This window comes from Bicyclus anynana, chromosome 21 (assembly GCF_947172395.1).
Source record: "Bicyclus anynana chromosome 21, ilBicAnyn1.1, whole genome shotgun sequence".
Taxonomy (NCBI): Eukaryota; Metazoa; Arthropoda; class Insecta; order Lepidoptera; family Nymphalidae; genus Bicyclus; species Bicyclus anynana.
The window spans coordinates 872,033-892,335 of NC_069103.1; the positions used below are offsets into that span (position 1 = coordinate 872,033).

Genomic DNA, 20,303 nt, shown 5'->3' on the forward strand with positions numbered 1-20,303 from the left:
TCTCGTTGGTTCAGTGGTTAGACTATGTGGCTTCGAACCACGATGTCTTAGGTTCGAGTCCTAAGTCGAGCAAATAAGTACTGAGATTTTCTTTCTTCTGAAAAATTCTCAGTTAAAAAGTACATAGTTTAAGTCAGCACACCCTCGTGCCTCAAAGAGTACGTTTAACCGTCGGTTTCGATCGTTATTCTCATCATCTTATAATGATCGTTAGTCATCATCATCCTAAACCCGCTTACTCGCATTGAAGCAGCATGCTGGTTCTTGGTTCCATATCATCTCTCCTATAAGGAGGAAGCCTCAAAAGCTCAACGGTAAAGGAGCCGGATTTGTCACTGACAGATCGTGGTTCGATCTCCGCTAGATTATTATTGTCATACCCAATCCTTACACAATTTTTACTGACTAGTTTTGGCGTATTGGGCATATTCAAAATATATGGCAAATACCCACTAGGCGGATCGAGGACATCAAGCGGGTTGCAGAGAGCCGCTGGATGCTGGCGGCTCGAGACCGTTTTGTTTGGAAGTCCATGCAAGAGGCCTATGTCCAACAGTAGACGTCCATCGTCTGATAATGATGATGATGATGATGATGATGATGATGATGATGATGATGATGATGATGACGTATTTTTATACTTTCTTCTACTGGAGGCAACCCTGCAAAAAACCTACAAAAATGTTTAATGATCTTGGTACAAAAAGGTCATAGAATATATTATGTCAGTACAAATTACTTCCAACGTTATAATTATTTGAGGAGTCAAACGACAAACCTGTTTAATGGTAAGTGAAGGCAAGATACGCGGCACACAATCGGCCCTTGCTTGTACCTAATTAATTTTAACTAACCTTTTAGATCCATCTAACGATAAGAATGTCAAAATACAGTTTAACGTTGTAAAAAATACAATTAATAATCCCCGTGTTTTGGTAATAGCGAAAATAATTAATCAAATCATTAATGTTCTATAGTCACCGTACACAATTAGGTACGTACATGTTGGTTGACTCACAATCCACCTGACTATGAGGCAAAATGTAGATCTCGAGATAACACGTGGACCAATAGCGGCAACTCGAAAATATAACTCTCCTTCGTTGCGTTGGGACAAAAGAGAGAGCGATTATATTTCAACTCTTCTGCTATTGGTCGACACTATATCTTTTTTCTTCATTAACTCATGGCAGGGCTATTGTGGAAGTGGAAAATTATTGACTAACAGAATGAGACGGCCTCCGTGGCGCAGTGGTATGCGCGGTGGATTTACAAAACGGAGGTCCTGGGTTTGATCCCCGGCTGGGCAGATTGAGATTTTCTTAATTTGTCCAGGTCTGGCTGGTGGGAGGCTTCGGCCGTGGCTAGTTACCACCCTACCGGCAAAAGACGTACCGCCAAGCGATTTAGCTTTGCGGTACGATGCCGTGTAGAGACCGAAAGGGGTGTGGATTTTCATCCTCCTCCTAACAAGTTAGCCCGCTTCCATCTTAGACTGCATCATCACTTACCATCAGGTGAGATTGTATTCAAGGGCTAACTTCGCACGAGAGTTTTTTAAACGGACGTTAAAAAAACTCTCGTGCGAATGAAGGGTTACACTTTGCAAGGCTTCATCCCTTTATTAACCGTCTTCAAAAATGGAGACGGTTCTCAATTCGAGTGTATGTTTTTCAGTTAGCCTTAGTTTACAAGCACTTTTAAAACATTCTTGTAAACTGAATTAAAATAAATTAATTTGGACTTTGACTTTTATAAAGAGAAATTAGTTATCAAATAAAGGATTAGAATAATTAAATAACTGTAAACCAATTTCCCAACAAATAACAAGTACATCGTCTTACAACGAATTTAACAATGAAAACTAATCACAGATCACAAGAGCATGTAAAAACCTATTTGTGATCTAATTGAAAGTGACTCAGTGTGGTCGGCGACCCGGATTCGATTCCCGACCGAGTCAAGGTGAACCGCTAGCCACTAATTACGTTTATGGGTCACCATACAAAGCTTTTGGAGTGTGATAAGATCTTATTTTAATCGAAGAATGTTATTATGTTAGCAAGAAAATTAAACTATTACGCCTTATGTTTTCTAAAACGTTTAAAAATTCCAGGTAAACTAAAATACCAACTCCTTACTAATTTAAATAAAAAACAAGCTTAAGTTTATAGTTTGCTACTAATAATTCTTATTAAGGCTTCAAATTATAAATAAATAATCCTTATAATCTAAAGTAAATTAAAATAATCTCTACCATAAATAATATCATAAAGCTGAAGAGCTTGTTTGTTTGTTTGATTGAACGCGCTAATCACAGGAACTACTGGTCCGATTAGAAAAATTCTTTCAGTGTTAGATAGCCCATTTATCGAGGAAGGCTACATATAGGCTATATATATTATCCCCGTATTCGTACGGGAACGGGAACCACGCGAGTGAAACCGCGCAACGTCAGCTAGTAATACATAAACATAAACGCGGATGAAATAAAGAAACATTGCCCTTCTTTTATTAAATTAATTATAAATATCTAAAAATACTACTATTGGTTGGCAAGTTCGTTCGTAACACACCCGATGTTGCGCGAAAGCCGGGGCGCGTGTAGCGATGAATGAAAAACCCACGACGATGCACCTCACTTCCCCATCATCGAACTTGTCAGACTATACAGTCATGGACAAAATAACAACAGTCTCATAAAAAGTTATCTAAATCAAACTTAATCTCACTTATCGCCCAACTTAGTTGTACATAGATAACACATTATCACACTCGTCGTGGGTGATCTCTTTATCTTAATCTTTGATTTCCAAATATCTTTATCTTACTGATGAGGTTTTATTCGGCCACCATCGAAAAAGTAGCCTAACCTAAAAAAACAATTTTAAGTTTCTTTTTAATTTAATAGGGAAACGATATTTACACAAAAGTTTTTAATGTGAAAACTTTATAAAAAGGAAGGCACTAATTAAGAATACATCGGGGTGCTAAAATTATGATTGGGTACTTTTGGAAACTGCGTCTTTTTTCCCTAGAATATTTACAGGATATACTTGTAAAAGTGAATATCTATATTCTTGGTAAGCACAAATTAATGTTGAGTTGCCCAAATTATGATTACTTTTTTTTTTTATTCTTTACAAGTTAGCCCTTGACTACAATCTCACCTGATGGTAAGTGATGATGCAGTCTAAGATGGAAGCGGGCTAACTTGTTAGGAGGAGGATGAAAATCCACACCCCTTTCGGTTTCTACACGGTATCGTACAGGAACGCTAAATCGCTTGGTGGTTCGTGTTTATCGGTAGGGTGGTAACTGCCGTAACCTCCCACCAGCCAGACCTGAACAAATTAAGAAAATCAGCCAGCCGGGGATCGAACCCAGGACCTCCGTTTTGTTCCGCGCATACCACTGCGCCACGGAGGCCGTAATTACTCTTCTAAAAGAAACATAGCTAAATACCGATATAGCTCCTTCCTATAGGAACATATTGTATATTAAGTAACGTATACATGTATCTACTATTATGAATTTGAGTATGCATGGAGCTTGACTATATACCTACAGAAAAAAATATAAAATGAATCGGTAAACAATGGAGAATTCATTCAAAATTCATCAAATTCTCTAGCGATGGAAAGGAGATTCCATTTTCAAAGAGATAAGTATTACACCACTTTGGTTTTGGCGGTGATATATTGTCATTTGTTATGATAAGGAAAAGATTTGTAGTTATATCCGAAAGTCAAAGCCCACAGGTTTTTGGTGTTCAAAGGCTTATATTTTAATGGGTTTTTTAATCAGTAAATTGATAAAACTCCAATATGAACTCTGAATGAACTGCCGTTGATCCAGTGGTAAGTCTATATGACTTCAGATTACGAGGGCCTGAATTCGAGCACTGGGTCGACTAAGCTTTTCTTTCTTCTAAGAATTTTTCAGTTATAATTATTTTGAAAATAGCCATTTACGAGAAGATTACAAGATTCTTAATCAACATTAAAATCAACATTAAATATAATTCAAGTAGCTGCCCAGTTTATAAGCATTTATAAATACGTCAAGATTTGTAGAATACCACCGGTTCCGAAGGCCGGTTCTGCTGAGAAGAACCGAAAAGAAACTCAAAAGTTGCTCTTTTAAAAAATGAGTAATTTATACAATTACTTATTAATTATACAATTTCAATTAATCATACAATTACAGTATTATAATTTACAATTGTTAATATCATTACAACTTCTTATATACTTCCTGTGTGAAGGTGGAAGCTGTTTCAATGGCCTCCAAGCACCTTAATTGCACAAATATTTGTACGTACATATTTGTCTCTATTCCCTTACATTCAATCCGATAAGAAAGTTATACCCCACGTCACAAAGTAACAATTATGTGGCTTAAAGATAAGAATGCTCTTCGAGGCTTAGAACCAATCTAACATAAAACCTCACATACAAAATAGAATAAGAACCTCATGATCAGTAACTGAGCTAGGTATCCACTGGACTACAATGGCAGTTACAAAATCACGTACTTTTATAAGGCTCTTTAAAAATCTTATAAAAAAACACGTATTTATATGCAAAAAAGGCATGCGTTTTACGACACGCTTCATACATATTCAGCGAACCAAATAATATATTAAATGCCGGGGTGATATACAGCCCTTTGCGGTCATACGCATTGCAAATTTGCTTACTAACTCAAGAGGACCCTAAGGACTCCTTCACAACACTGTTACTCTTAACAAGACATCGTACGTTTAAAAACTTTACACACACGGGGAAAAGCCTTTAACTCATAACATATTACTACTTGGAGAACTCTGTATGCCAATTTTTGTTAATAAATCAAGTGGGTTATAGATTAATTCCTCGGCCTAGGAGGAGATTCCGAGGATATCACAAAATACTGCTTTTACTTTTATTACCTACTTAAGCTCGTAAGCCTTTTCAGTAACAGATTGGCAAAGCTATGAGTTAATAATTTGTGATTTAAATTATTTTAACTCAAATAAATAAATATTTAATTTTAAAATGAGAACAGTAATCAACATTATACATGTATTATTATGTTATACATTACATTATACATGTAGTATTATGTGTACTCAATTATGGGTTGTTAATCATAATGTTATAATAATATGTTTTTCCTCAATTAATCAATAAATGTAGGCACAACAGCAGTGGGGGAAAATACAATCTAGGACCCGGTCGTGAGTTCAGACTATTAACTACGGAGCTAGTAGGTATATAGCGCTATGAAGACGATGTACGACATTGCATATAGTCGTAAGACTAAAAATCTTCAGTAGACGTAGGTTGTAAGAAAAATCGTCTGCGAATTCAAAGGGGTCCCTAATACATCAAGTTGTCAAAATTATGGCCGACCAAACTATTACCTATGTCAAGATTGTTTTGCATAACGCTTGGGTTTTCTTTTCTTGGTAAGGGATCTAATATGTTAGCTGACTCAACCCGGTTTTACACGTTTTTCTTTTTGTTAACGTTTTTTTTGGTATTTTCTAGCGTCCTTTATCATACGCTTGTTCATGCGGCACATAATGTAGCATGAGTTTGAAGATTATTCAATTTCACCTATAACGCTAATTTGTACGAGTACCTCTTTCTAACACGATACTATTGATAGAGAGTATTAGAGACGAATTCGAAACTCAATCTGTCGAGTTCTAAAACCATTGTGACCAACTGTTAAAAACAGGCTTAGGCGTGTATTTACTTTATATTTGTCTGGTTAATTGACTTGAGCATGACCTTTATTTCCGACAAAATTGTCTAAGTATTGAATTTTTTGTTAAAATTACAGATCTGGGCTCTAGGTTTCTTGAATTTTGCAAAATAAGACCACAGATTAAATATGCTGATAATGATTATTATGAAATATACTTAAAGTTTGGCACGGTGCAGAAATAGGTATTTATTTTTTGTTTCAACAAAAAATGTTTCATTAGTCCACTGCAAAGATTAAGCGTGGCCAGTACCCGCCATCTCATCCCTACCGACATTCTATAGCGGATGGGTCGAAAATACCCCGGATGCCTACAAAATTGAACCCGGATATCTCGACACTTCCCCGCAACTTTTAGTTGATAGTCACGAAATTTCTCGGCCCAAGTTATTTTGGCTGGCGACTATAAAAATAGCACGTTCTAGTAATTTTATTTAATGAAGAATCTCGAACTACGAAATTTCGATACGTAATCGAGGGAGGTAGGTTATAGTTAGTAGGTATCCACTAAGAACGGATTTTGCGATAGGGCTGGATTAAAGAAGTCTAAGGGCGGACGAAGTTGCGGGTCTACGTTAAGTAATGTTTTAGTACTATATTATAATATGAAGAGGTAAAGTTTGTGGCATTGTAGGAGGTAATCTCTGGATCTACAAAACAAATTTTGAATTTTTTTTTTACCACCAGGAAGCCTCGTTAAACGTTGTGAGTGAGGCAATATTTTATTTCCGCAAATGGAACCGTGTGGCGACGGCTAGTTTGAAAATAAACTTACCCTTGATAAGAATTGCCAAGTGTTATCGCCGCGTTGCAACGACTTGCGGCTTCAGTGTGCTCGTGGCGTTCGAGCTGTCCACGTCTCTTGTTGTGTAATTCTTTATGGGTTACTTGGGATAGGCGGGGAGAGTGACTTGAGTGGAAAAGGGGAGTGTTTGTCAAACCTTTAACCCTACACACAGCGTTCACAAGTGCGTGACTTCACTCAAGGTCATTCTCTGCCATTCTAGGGTCTTATTTTGGTGACAGTTTGATTTGTTAATTAAGTTGTCCTGACAAATGTTGTGAATCGTAACCTTTGTTCGACATTAGTTTTCTTATTTTTGTAATCACTTCTGAGTCCGCTAAAATAAGAAACATTTAGTAGAATAATACTATCAACACATTAAAAAATTTTAAAAGAAAAATCATTTTCTCATACATTTCGTTTGGAACAATTTTCCGAGAACTTTTACAAATTGTAATTGGTTAAAAGGAAAGGAACTTTACACCGATTTACTAACGAACAAAGTCGCGAGTATCCGCTAGTTTGTTTAAATCTCAATTTCTTTTCCAATTGCTCCCACACTTCTCGTATGTAGCTAAGCATGAAAACGAAAACTTTCCAATAAAAACTTGGAAACAAAACATATCCACATAACCGAGTCGCACCATAAACTGTGTTACAAACATTCGAGAACTTTCCTCGGGGTTGTATAAAAATCGCTATTTTAGACGGTGGAAAGTAATTTACTCCATGAGACGATGCTCTGCGGTCGAGGCAGTAATGAAACCAATTTCACGCCATTCCGACATCATGGTGTTCATTTTACGTCTGCCGTGAGGTTGCTCTTCGACTTTAATTGCTGACAGCTTCGCGCCTTCGAACCAGCGCTTCTAATGCACGCTCGTTCTAATTAAAAGGAATCTGTTTATTTTCATTCGCTATGGAAAATAACAATTTCCAGTTTTCAGTTTATGCTTACATTCCGTTTTTGGTGTGTTGATGCAATCAAGCTTTGTATGTCTATCATTATTGGGATTGGAAAAATATTTCGCAATATTTTGGATAGAATTTTCATTACTGTATAAATATTAGTAGTATTTTTTTATTCCTTACAAATTAGGCTGGGTGCGATTATGTTTTAAAGTCGGTTGTAATTTATGTATTACTCATCATCTCCTTACCCTTATCCCACTTAAATGGGGTCGGAAAAATATGTCAATCTTTTCCATTTGTCTCTATTACTCGTCAACTCATCATCGACTCCTTTTACACACATGTCCTCTTTCACACAATCCAACCATCTCTTCTTTGGCCTTCCTCTCCTCTTATGTCCTTCCACTTGCTCATTCAACATTTTTCTAGTAATATGACTTTCCTCCCTACGCATTACATGTCCATACTAAGCTAACTTTCTACTCCTCAATTTTTATGTCACTGGCGCCACCTTCAGACTTCCTCTTATATACTCATACCTTATTTTATATATTCTTGTCACACCACACATCCATCTCAACATACGCATTTCGTTCACATGCATTCGTTTACTATCCGTCCTTTTCACCGTCCAACATTCTGATCCATACAGCACGACAGGTCTTACAACCGTTTTGTATATTTTACCCTTAAGTCTAAGAGGCATACGCGGGTCACACAGTACACCTGAGACCTGTGTCGCCATTTCATCCATCCCGCATTCATTCTACTTTTCACGTCTCTTAATTTATGATTACTTTGAAAGAGGTGCCAAATCAGTGATCTATGAATTCAAGGCGTATACCTATCATAAAGAGTTTTATTGTTTAGACATTCTTTTTCTTTCAAAAGTTTTTTCAGTAACGGCTAAAATCAACACCCCACGGTCTTGGCACTGACATAAAATAAATAATATACACGTCGAATTAATAACCATATCTCCGTTTTTCGTCGGTTCAAAAAAGAGCAAATGCCAAGATATTATATTACGTAGAATCTTCTTTCCTCCTTCCTTCCTTCTAAACCTAAAAGTCTCTACAAATCGTCCAATTTGACTGCACAACGTGTAAATCAAGGCGTTTTAATTTGAAATCGGCTAATAAATAGTAGGCGAGGTAAGTCATGGCAACAACGACCATATTGACTCGAGCCTTCGTTCAGCCGTTTGATGTATTGTTATTTCTGCAAATAAAACTCACATGAAGGCTTCAGGGGTCATTAGCTCGCAATAAAAAAGGTAAGCGGATTTCATACATCAAGCCGGATTATATTTATTTTTGAAAATAAAAGTAATTTCGAATTTCTTTTTGTGTTTAAAAAGAAATCATGACAAGAGAAATGTTTTCGATATTTTATCCCATTAATTTTAATTTTGGAAATCACAATTTTCAACACATCATATTGTGTCAAATTTTTAAATGAAAATTATTTAAAAAAATATAATCGTATATTTTGTTAACTCCTACCTGTAAAATCTTTTAGACCAGTAGAGTCACTAACAGCAAATAAAACTTAACGTTAAAAAAGTACTTATTAACTAAAGCTACTGTTACATGCTCATTTCAAGCACGAAAGCATGCTACTATTGAGCAATTGCTATTTATTGGCATGTGTATCGCTAACATTGCTAATAAAGAGCATGCTTAGTTCGAGCTTGCTCAAGAATCAACTGTCGTGCCATTTATGAGCATGCTACTTGCTGCGCGGGTGGAAGGGGCGTGCTTTTAGCGCGTCTGAACGCGGGCGCGTAGTCGATCAGCATTGCTATTCTGTATTCTCTACACCTTCATCTCTCCCAGTCTAACACGATACTATGGACAGAGAGCGATAGATACAAAATAGCATGTGTAATTGGAATGTTTGCTTTAATCATGCTTATTCAGGAGCATACTTAAAAATAGCATGCTTATAGCTAGCAAATGTAAACTGATGATAAGCACGTATTTAGCATGCTATTTTAGAGCATGTGTAACAGTACCTTAAGCATACTTGTGACAAACGTATTTGAAAAGGTTAACACACACTATACCTACAACGAACGACACGTCAATAAAGCTTAGTCGTCGAATATCGCATTATATGCTTTTATGGCTTTACTACTTATATCCGGGACACGAAGATGCAATCGCCGCCGACATATTATGGCATGTATAGCTTATTACGGCATGTATAGCAAGACGTTACCTACTTTATAGTTGGAACACAAGGCACCGCAAGGGCACGCCGAATATATGGACCCCTGTATGCCGTGTAACTCGGCTTATTGAGCTTCGACACGAGACATATACACGAAAGCGCTCAATAATAAAAATACATATTGAACTTTAGTAATGGCTCTAAATATATCACTCCGCGGTTATGGATAAACAAAGCTTGTACATACCTTTATGAAATAACATTTTTGAAATCGAACTTTAATGCATTGAATAGAAACATGCGTTAATTTGCAGAATTTCAAATTGTGCATAATCATAATAACATTTACCTTTCCACGAAAAACCGACGAATCCAACTCGTGAGTTTTGCTACTGCTAATGATGATGATGAAATAGCAAAATAAATAAACAATGTTTAATATAATCGCACTACAAAGAAATAAAATAATCCTTTCTTTGAACGTTAATGTAAAGTATTGTCATATTCTCACTAATGACATTTAAAGAATACCTACCCTCCGTCCTAACTCACGCTAACGAAATTTTTAACAATTTGAAGTATATAAGCTATAGTCGATGACTCATTTATCGGGAGTCCGTGTATACTCAGTAATCCATCGGGTAAATGGCGAAATTACCCACTCATTGTGTAACTTTCGAGATACATAGTGAGTTCTGCTGAGCGAATGTGTCTCGCAACTATTATCTCTGTGTTTCCCTCAACTACATTGGTTAATGTGATATCACCAGTGTTCCAATACCTACAATGTGTATTGAACTGGCACGTGAGTTAACCAGTGTGGTTCATCCCTTAACCCATAAAGTTGCGAGCAACACCACTGCAGTATACAATTTGACTTCTCGTTATTTTTTTTTAATTTCTTATAAAATATTGGCCATGACTGCAATATGTAAGTAGGTAAAGCTGAAGACTGCGGTGGAAAGCGCTGAAACTTGCCTATTCACTATTAATTTACTTGATACCCATATCTTACTACAACTTTACAGTACGAATTAAGAACAAAGGTCGGAATTATTCTGGCAGTTCGTCACAATCACCATTATTATTTTATATGGTAGCACTTTAAATGTATGTAACTACCATTTTATATTTACTTACTTACTAGATTGTATATAAAAGTACCCTAAAGAGCCCCATATACAATTACATAATCGGTGAAAATTCCATTAAAATACATATATTGAACAATACAAGGAAATAACCTGCTACTTTTTGTAAAACGGTTACATAAAATCACATTCACAATAACCCTTCTTGCAGTCGGGTAAAGACCCCAGAAACAATTACAAGTAAAGTTATACACAGTAAGTATATTCTCTTTGGGTAGTCAAGTAAAAATTATTTGAGAAAATATATCATTCAGCGTTTCGCAGACTACGTACATATAATATAGTAATGTATTTCATACTGCATAGTTAACACAACCCTTATCCAGATGAATTGCCATTGTTTCTCACAACATTTTTATAACAAACTCAAAAATCCTTTTATTCAAATCAACCTCATAAATTCCGAATCCCCCGGCGTGTATAAATCATTTTACAATTAAATGAACATTTTCAAGGAGAGAAAACATATTTAACCGTTAAAAAAGGACTGTTGACAGTTCAACCATGTTATTAATGAATTAATGAATTTTTTTTTTTGATCAACGAGTAACTCAAGATATAAGTGTCGCATTGCATTATATTGGTTGGTTTTATAGTAGGTAGGTGTTATACGAATCAAGCAGTTCGCCCACCTAATGGTAAATCGGAAACCATCGCTCATAAACAGAGTAACTAATCACAGAGAATGCAAAGAATAAGTCTACAAAGTGTTTTCTTGTGTCCGTCAATCTGAGGCTTAGGCAGCTTCATATGCCTTTAATTACACCAGCAATGTAACTACAACACATAGTGTCCTCCAGATAGGAAGACACCTATGGTGCTTGGCGGCAAAAACGAGCATGGTGATAGCACTACCCCGGAAGAGCTCTGCCACAAAATGCTACAACTTAAATAATTACTGATGATTATCAAATCATGACATTATGTTAATACAACCTGTTATTTAACTCGCATAAAAGTCCAATTTTGAAAGCTAAATTAGAACGATTTCTTGACGTTATTTTGGACACTTTGATAAACATTGTCAAAATTAGAAATTATAAATAAAAAAAATGCCATTTTTTAAATAAATGATATAGATTATTGTTTTGGAATAACCGACAAAACAGACAAACTCTCTGTTTTCAGATAGTAGTTACCTTAGAGGAGTAAATACAGCAAAGTGGCCTGTGAATTACCCGGGCACGCAACTCCAAAGTAAATCCGGGTTGTGCCTATTAAAGTTTCAAGGGTGCCCCAGAAATGTGAGTTTATGGCGGTTGGGGGGTAGTTTGTCGTATTTATAATTCATACACTATCAAGGGAACAGGGTGTTCGATGGTTACTACCTGGTTTCAGGGTGGTTTGTTAACAAATCGTTGCTATTAGATTTAGAGCCTGCAATAGTCGGACTTCCGACATTTTATAAATTAACCCTTGACTGCGATCTTATCTGATGTAAAGTGACGATGTAGTTTAAGATGGAAGCGGACGGTTTCGTACCGGAACGCTTAATCGTTAGGCGGTACATCTTTGTTGGTAGGGTGGTAACTAGCCATGGCCAACTCCTAACATCAGACCAGACCTGAGCCATATTAGAATTCTAAACTGACCCGTACAAGGAATAGAACCCGGATCCTCGTTGTTTAGAACTACAGAATCACAACTGTTTAGACGAGTTAACGCTCTATGTTGTTGAATCTGTCAATAAGTCAAGTAAGTCAACTAAATATATTTTGTCAAAATCGATCCAACATCCATCATTCAATCGATGACCATTAAAAAAATATTATCAAACATTCTTGACTTTTTCTCTTCGAAACCGATTTCGAAAGAAAAAGAAGAGGTTCGATCTTTTTAAAATCGGTTAAGAAACATCTGCTTCAAATCTAATCACACACCATTAGGAACACGATAAAATAGATTAATTTCCAGGTAATAATGACATTTGCTGGTAGGTAAATTTAATAGTGTAGTGAAGTCGTATTTCTTATTTATTATTCATAGCCTATCGGGTAAAGGGGTGTTAGCCGGTAAGGGCCAGCGGACACTGTTTTATTGACGTAACGGCCACTAAATCTCGCCGCTGAGCGTGTGATTGCTTATAACTAAGGATAAGGGCATATTCACACTGCGTACGATACATACGTGTCGAGCGAACCAAACGAAAACCGAAACCGAATATACGAGTATTTCGTACGATACTATACATAGTGTCGAGCGAACCAAACGAAAACCGAAACCGAATACGAGTATGTCGTCAAAAATCCTTTTCAATATTTTTTTTGTAATAATAGTAACGAAACTTAAATATAAACTGATATGAAGTTTTACTTAAAATTAGATAGGGCTAAAATTTTGATAAATAAGATTAACTCAGATATTTTTCTTTTAGTCAAGAACAGGAGAAGAATAATATTCATTGTGTAAAAGTAAAAATAATTGTACATATTTTTTTAGAAATTTACTATAGTATTAGTATAGTACTTCTTGTCAACACAACAAATGCGAAGCAGTCGGTCAGTGTCCAGAAGCTTACATGAAATCCATAAAAAATAATAGAATTGATATATTTCTTTGATAATTTAGTTAATTTTTTTTAATGTTTTCAGTAAAAACCGATTTTCTGATAGATTTAAAACTATAAATATCACACTTTCCAGGACTTTAAACTGTGGGATACGTAATTTTCATTAATTTATGGCTACATGGCCTTTAGTACTGGGTGTCGCCGCGTCACACTGTTCATGTGAAGCAACCCTTATGAGTTATAACATAGGCTTATATTGATTGCTGTTCTGTATTGTTTCTCTATAGCTTTTATTGTTTATGTTTGTTTGTGTATCGGTTATTGTTTTTGTTCTTCTTTTAAGTGGATAATAAAAGAGAGAGTCCAAGATTGATTGTTTTATATTCTTATGGAAACTAAACTATTGTTTTATTTATTATTTTATTGTCTTTTGTCTTACTGACATGATCTCGATATACGAGTGGTATCAGCTTCGGATCATTATTTCATCGAAATATGATATTATGACAAATTGTTTTAGTACTAAGCTCGATAAAGAAACATTAATTTATTAGATATGAAGCTCGATATAGGGGCCTGATTGTTTTAACTTCGTATAGGTACTCTGACATTAATGTACTTATGATTATGAGATTGTTCTTGAAACGAGCCTTTCCTACTTCTTCTACTGGCTTCGAAACATATTGCGCATATTTTAACGAAATCACTATTTTAACCTGGATAACAAAATGAATAACGAGCCAAGTATATGACAAAGGCCTCATGACGTCACGACACTCACCTGGCTTATCCAAGTCGCTGAGGAAGTCCTCGGTGTCGGTGTAGCCCGCAGCGAGGCCCAGCGCGAGCACCAGCCAGGCCCAGGACTCAGGCCCGCACGGCCGCCACATGGCCTCGGCCTCACAACATCACTACACTCACACTGCACTCCCTAAGTGTCTAACACACGGCGGTGTTTGTACCTGGAAAAAACAAAACATGGTCATTACCCATTATTATCAGTCCTTTTTAACCGACTCCACTCCCAAAAGAAAGAGGTTTTCAAATTGGCCTGTATGGTTTTTTTATATGGTATGGGTATGTCCATCGAATACTCGGAGACCGAAGACGCCAGAACAGATTTGATAAATTATTTTTTGTTTTAAAGGGTAAACTCCCCATGTGGTCCCATATTCATCATGTCAGGATTTGATGATGGAAACCTGAAGAAATCGAGGTAAACATTCAAAAATTATATGGATGACTATGACTAGTGTGTTTGTAATTTTTTTATTGAGTATTTTTAAGCACTACAATTTAGTGAAGGTTTGGAATCGATCTGATGATGGAGCCAAAATACAGACGAGTGAACTCCTCAACGATTTACAGCAATTACTTTGTGTTTAGGCTTGATTAATTTGTATTGATGAGAACATTCTACCTAGATGGTTTGAATTAATACATCATCGGCTTAGCACCGTCGTCAAACTGATCTGCAGGTAGAACATAGTATTATAATGTTATTATTTGCTTTATAGTTTAGGGGTACGTTATCAGATTTTGAAATCGGTTGTATTTTTTTATTAAAATTGTTCTTTGGTAGGAGTGGAAATCTTTTTGGCACCTTTGGGTACCGATCAAGCAGGCAGCATTATCGGGTTGATTCGCAACTGAAATTCGTCAGTCGTGCGAGAAAGCTGCCTCCCCAAGGGTTGCCTGTTATCCTTGTGGAGAATCTGGACGCGCCCCACGAATGCTCGACGCCAAACAGGACGAAGTAAAGACACCTCTGTATTTACATGTGTGTCGTGGTAAAAAGCAAAAAAAAAAGTATTTGAACTTCAAAATGTCGGAGAGATAAATAAAAGTTTTGGCAGAAAACCGCCTTTTACACAGTCATCGCTTTCCACCAGGTGCGATAGCAGCCAAGCGTTGAAATAAAAAATATTCATTTCTTCCATCCGCTAAGCACTGCTGGCATTTTTCACACAAAATAAAAGACGTTTAAAATGCTACCACAAGTAACCTTATAAAGTATAAAAAAAAAAAACTATGAAAAACTGTGCATTTCAACGGGAAATATCAACATCAAAGCCCGCAGCCATGTAGGCTAGAGTTTGAAGCGCTAACAGAAGAAACTTTGTATTTGAATTCGTTTAACCCTGACTCCAAATGGAGTGAAACTATTTTTTTGCCAACGCTAGTGAGCTATATGAATTTAAAAAAAACCCATTCAATGCGAATTTCATAAATAAAATAAGAGGTTCCGTATTCATAACACACATATACATTAAACATGGTAACAGTAAGTACCATTGTTGCTGTTCATATTAATTACTAGCTGACGCCGCGCGGTTTTTCCTGCGTGGTTCCTTTTACCGCAGGAATACGGGGATAATATAGGCCTAACAACTAAGGCCTGACCCTTCTCATGCTGAGAGGAGACTCGTGATCAGCAGTGAGCCGAGTACGGGTTGTTATTCTATACTACTACTACATAGATAGTACTTACCTAAGTTATGGTATTACAAAGGTTCTGACAAAATAACTAAGGCTTTTACATGCGGTATTGATAATATTTTACATTGAATTATTATTATTAAGAATTTGAACGATCATTGGTAAAATTAAGGTTCTAACAGCTGGCTTGCAGAACCTTAAAACACTATGAACTTTGACATAAAAAAACGTACGATCGAAGTTTAAACGACGTTCTGACAATAGCATTGTTCTGAAGTTCCGGTTATCTTGTTTTTATACTGAAAACTGCTTTCAACTGAACTAGATAAAGTTGGTGGGAACATTTCAATATGTTATTTTTCTTCCATTCCTCTACAAAAGGTTCTCCTCTACTATATGAATGTAGGTATTTGGATATAGATATCTACTCGTCGATCCAGTTGGCTTTGGATTTCGCGGACCTGGGTTCATGTCTTAGACCATTTTTAGAAGATATAAAATGGTACGTTTACTTATCCTTAAAATACAAAATAATGTCATCGCGGATTTTATTTGTAGATAGATCCCACTATATACCGATAGTTCGCTATAACTACGAATATTATCACCAGTTCTGTGAAAGCGAATACAGCCTGGCCAGTCAGTAATGCGTAGGCACAGTGACAACTGACAGCTAGCCGCTTTGCGACCGCACGTGTATGTGGCAACCAACCTTAGATTTTGCGACCACAGCCACCGACTAGTCTTGATCATGGCCATATGGGCGTAAAGTGTGCCAGGTCCCTAATGACAGGCGTCCACTGATCCGCATCGTACGTATCGGACGGGTTAAAAAGGAATTTCAATTTTACGGCAGATAAAATCAGTTTGATGCGATTCGCTCGATGAGTACGGTTCAATGGACGCACTTTTCTGACTTTCTATACAAATTATACTAAAATAAATCTGATACGTACGGTGCGGATTTGTGGACGCCCACCATAATTCGACAGTAACAAACGCCGCTAAACCCCACATCGTCGAGTGAGCAAGAACCTTAAACTTTTATGATTGATTTTGATTGATACCTAAACATATTGCATTAAACCCAATTTGTACAAAAGGGGTGAGAGTTAACAGTTCCCTATGGGTATCTTTTGCGTTATCCCTCGTACAAAGTATACGTGACCTCGTAGGTTGGGGGTTGGGGCGATTCGTGACAGACGGACTGACGGGCGGCAATGACAAGGGTACAGGGTACAGCGTCGGAGGCTGCACGTGACCGAGCTGTGCGAGTAGCCCTCGCGAATAGATTAATTCCAGAAAGCGGCGATACCAAAGGAAAATTTTTGTAACTTAATATCAAATTGTAGCCTCTATAGCAACGCGGTTAGGGGATCAAACACAAATCCAAAAGCATCTGGGATTTGAACCAATTATCGTACTAAAAAGAGGCTTTTTGTTAAATTTAAAAGATGGATATTGGTTAGGTTTTACAGATAACAATATATTTTTTAAAAAAGTTGGACTATTGTATTTCCTGGGTATAATTCAATTCAAGAATTTAAGGTTGTGCCATACCTACATGACAGTGGTGTTCAGATGCTTGTACTACTTTTGTACTACTTTTGCTCAAATAATAGGGTATATTAAATCTAGAAGGAGGACTAGTAAATCTAGGAGCGGCGCATTGATAATATCGCTCTCTCTTTAACGATAAGGTTTAAGATGTCATCATGTCTGAAATATGTGGCTAGTATTATAAAAATAAAAAGAAACAAACCAGTAGGCAAGGTAACAACTTATTTATATCATGTAAATAAAAAGTCATCTACCGACTAATAGCGTCAATTGAAAATATCGTTCTCTTTTTCGTTGCGATGAAATGAAAGAGAGAGCGCCGGTCCTAGATTTATTACTTACCCTACTATTTGGACAGGTCAAGACCAAAATAAGTACAAGCTACTGAAAACCACTGTCATGTTTGGCACAACCTTAAATTATTGAATTGAATTAAAACTTGGGCGGGTCGAGTAGGAGATATAATTCGGGCCAGCTATTAATGTAGTGAATTCTGACCGTTAATGAACTTCATGCGAGTAATTGCAGCGTAATGGAATGCACATTCAATTGCGAGCCGAAATTTCAATGTTCAGTCAATAATAGCACTAAATTATACAAATAATGACATTTACAAAACTTTAAATGAAACATTTATAGCCTGATTACAAGAATAAAAAACTTCGCCATGTTGAGAAAACAATCTTGATACTTAGTGACTGGGATATCACAGTAGCGTATAATGTGCCATAAAACGAAAGCCTACGAGAATTAGACATACCTCATTGTATGAAGACTAATAGGAGAAACCCAGTCTCCATACAAACTCGAGCCCAAATTATACAAATAATACAGAGCTGAAAATTGGCCATATATTAGGACATTCAAGGAAAACTCATGAGACCAAATCAGTAAAATTACTTGTTACAGGTGGGCAATAATTAGTAACCCTTTGACATAAAATTCATTGCATTATTAGTGTCTAACTGTGAGGTGACAGGTTTAATAAGGATTTAACACTAATTTGACGTATCTAAATTATGATAATAATGACAATGACATCGATTGACTTTGACATTGACATCCCGCGTTTGCAAAGACAACTGGCAATAAGTGAAATACGCTTCAAAGACTATATATAAATCACTACGACCGGTGTGGACATAATGTAATCAGCTTATTTTCCCTGTTGGCGAATGTTCTTTCGGCTAAGATTTTAATGGAGTAATATAGTGAAATATACAAGATTTTTAGTACATTTTTCATTTCTGTATCCTTCTGAAAAGTGGGCCCAATTTCAAACATTTCCTTTTGACTGCCGATGATCCTACAAAAGGTTAAAAATGTTGCCAATTAAGGAATTTGTACCGTGGTGACTTTAAGGAGTTAGCGGTTTTCAAGGGTCAAATCTTCAACATCCATGTATAAACGTATTTTTATTAATTATCCTACGCATATTATTTGTTAATTTAATAAAAAACGAAGGTTTATATTGGATGGATTTTAATAAATTACTAATTTATTTTATATTGAAGCTTTTAATTACGCTTAGTTAATGTTTATTTAAATTAAGATTGAGTTTTCTGACTAATTAACTACAGGTGACAGCAATATGTTACTCACTCAAACTTGTTTTAGATATGGTAACATGCTTATTTAGTAATTTAAATTAGAAACAAAAATATCGCGTCTTCTATCAGTGTCATAGACATACCAGTTAGTATGTAACAGGTGTAAGGTAATCCAATTAAATTAAACGAGTAACCTTGAATGTACATAATAATACATGATATTAGGTACCATAACACAAAAAAAATAATTTTCAGACGACAGCGCCCTTACAGATCTGAACATAAACTTTAACTGGTGGTATAGGTACCTTCGGTCCCACTAGGTGGACCGAGGATATCAAGCGGGTTGCAGGGAGCCACTGGATGCTGGCGGCTCGAGACCGTTGTGCTTGGAGGTCCATGCAAGAGGCCTATATAGGCCCCGCAGTGGACATCTATCAGCTGTCCACTGCACCTTAACACAAAAAAAAAGTAATGTTTAGAGGATAGCACCCTTTCAGATAAACAGCTATAACTTGTGATATAGGATGTCTATTTTCATTTCCAAAATTTACATTGCAAAGGATATTAGGCAAAAGAGCACCCTTGAGAGGTTGGACTATAAAAAAGAGAGTGCACTGGACTAGGGTATCTGGAGCTAAAAGAAGCGTCTAAAAACTGAAAGGCTTTTTACATAATGACTTGTGTAACTGAAACTTGGATTCGAGGATGACACAAGATGATGATGATGATGGAATCTGACAGGCCCAGCAGCGTAAGGGAAACATCGGTTTTTAACACAAGAATTGTTATTTTAAGTACATGGATGTATTAAATAAGTTAATTTTTAATAACGTATAAAACAATTGAAACGTTCTCCGGTTTATATATTATTGAAAATTTGGTTAACGCTCAAACGCGGGGCTGATTCGACGCGATCCGACAAACAAAAAAAGGCGGTTACAATTCATGTTCATACATAATTTATACGGTATTATGCGAAACGGTATTATTTGTGGGTTGGAGGGAAAACTCCGGCGCTCCAGTGCTGCCGGTGTATTTAATTGAATATTTTCAGTTCCTTGGCGTTTTGAACGCCAACATTATACAGCGCAAACATCGAGGAATATAATATCTCTTATGGAACAAATACAATCGTTTGCGAAGGCTTACATTGTTTACGTGTTTGACGGTTGTACAAATATGTTCGTGTATACAGTATCGCTTGACAGACTGCTAGCAATAATAACAATTGAGATTGTGTACGTATAGTGAAACATCTTTTATTAAAAGCTTTATTATTTAATAAAAAGTTTTATTGTCTGATAACCTCTCTGGATCCTGGTTGATATCCTGAGTTGGATTCCGGCTCGATTCAGTTTTGATTTAATATGTGGCTCTTGTATGGTCTGGATCCATCTGCCAAAGACAGCTGTAACCACTCTATTACCAAAGATATACTGCATTGCAATTTAGCGTTGTATAATGCG

General features: G+C 36.4%; 1 protein-coding gene across 2 annotated transcripts in view; it reads right to left on the minus strand.

Annotated features, from left to right (window-relative positions):
- Window positions 1-20,303, minus strand: part of LOC112044634 (hemicentin-2) — a 311,378-nt gene that overhangs the window by 176,941 nt on the left and 114,134 nt on the right. For both annotated transcript variants that reach the window (XM_052888013.1, XM_024080533.2), the window contains one exon: window positions 14,067-14,247. In XM_052888013.1, coding sequence (XP_052743973.1) covers window positions 14,067-14,175 — 109 coding nt within the window. In that variant the 5' untranslated portion in view covers window positions 14,176-14,247. The remainder of the gene's footprint in view (window positions 1-14,066; window positions 14,248-20,303) is intronic.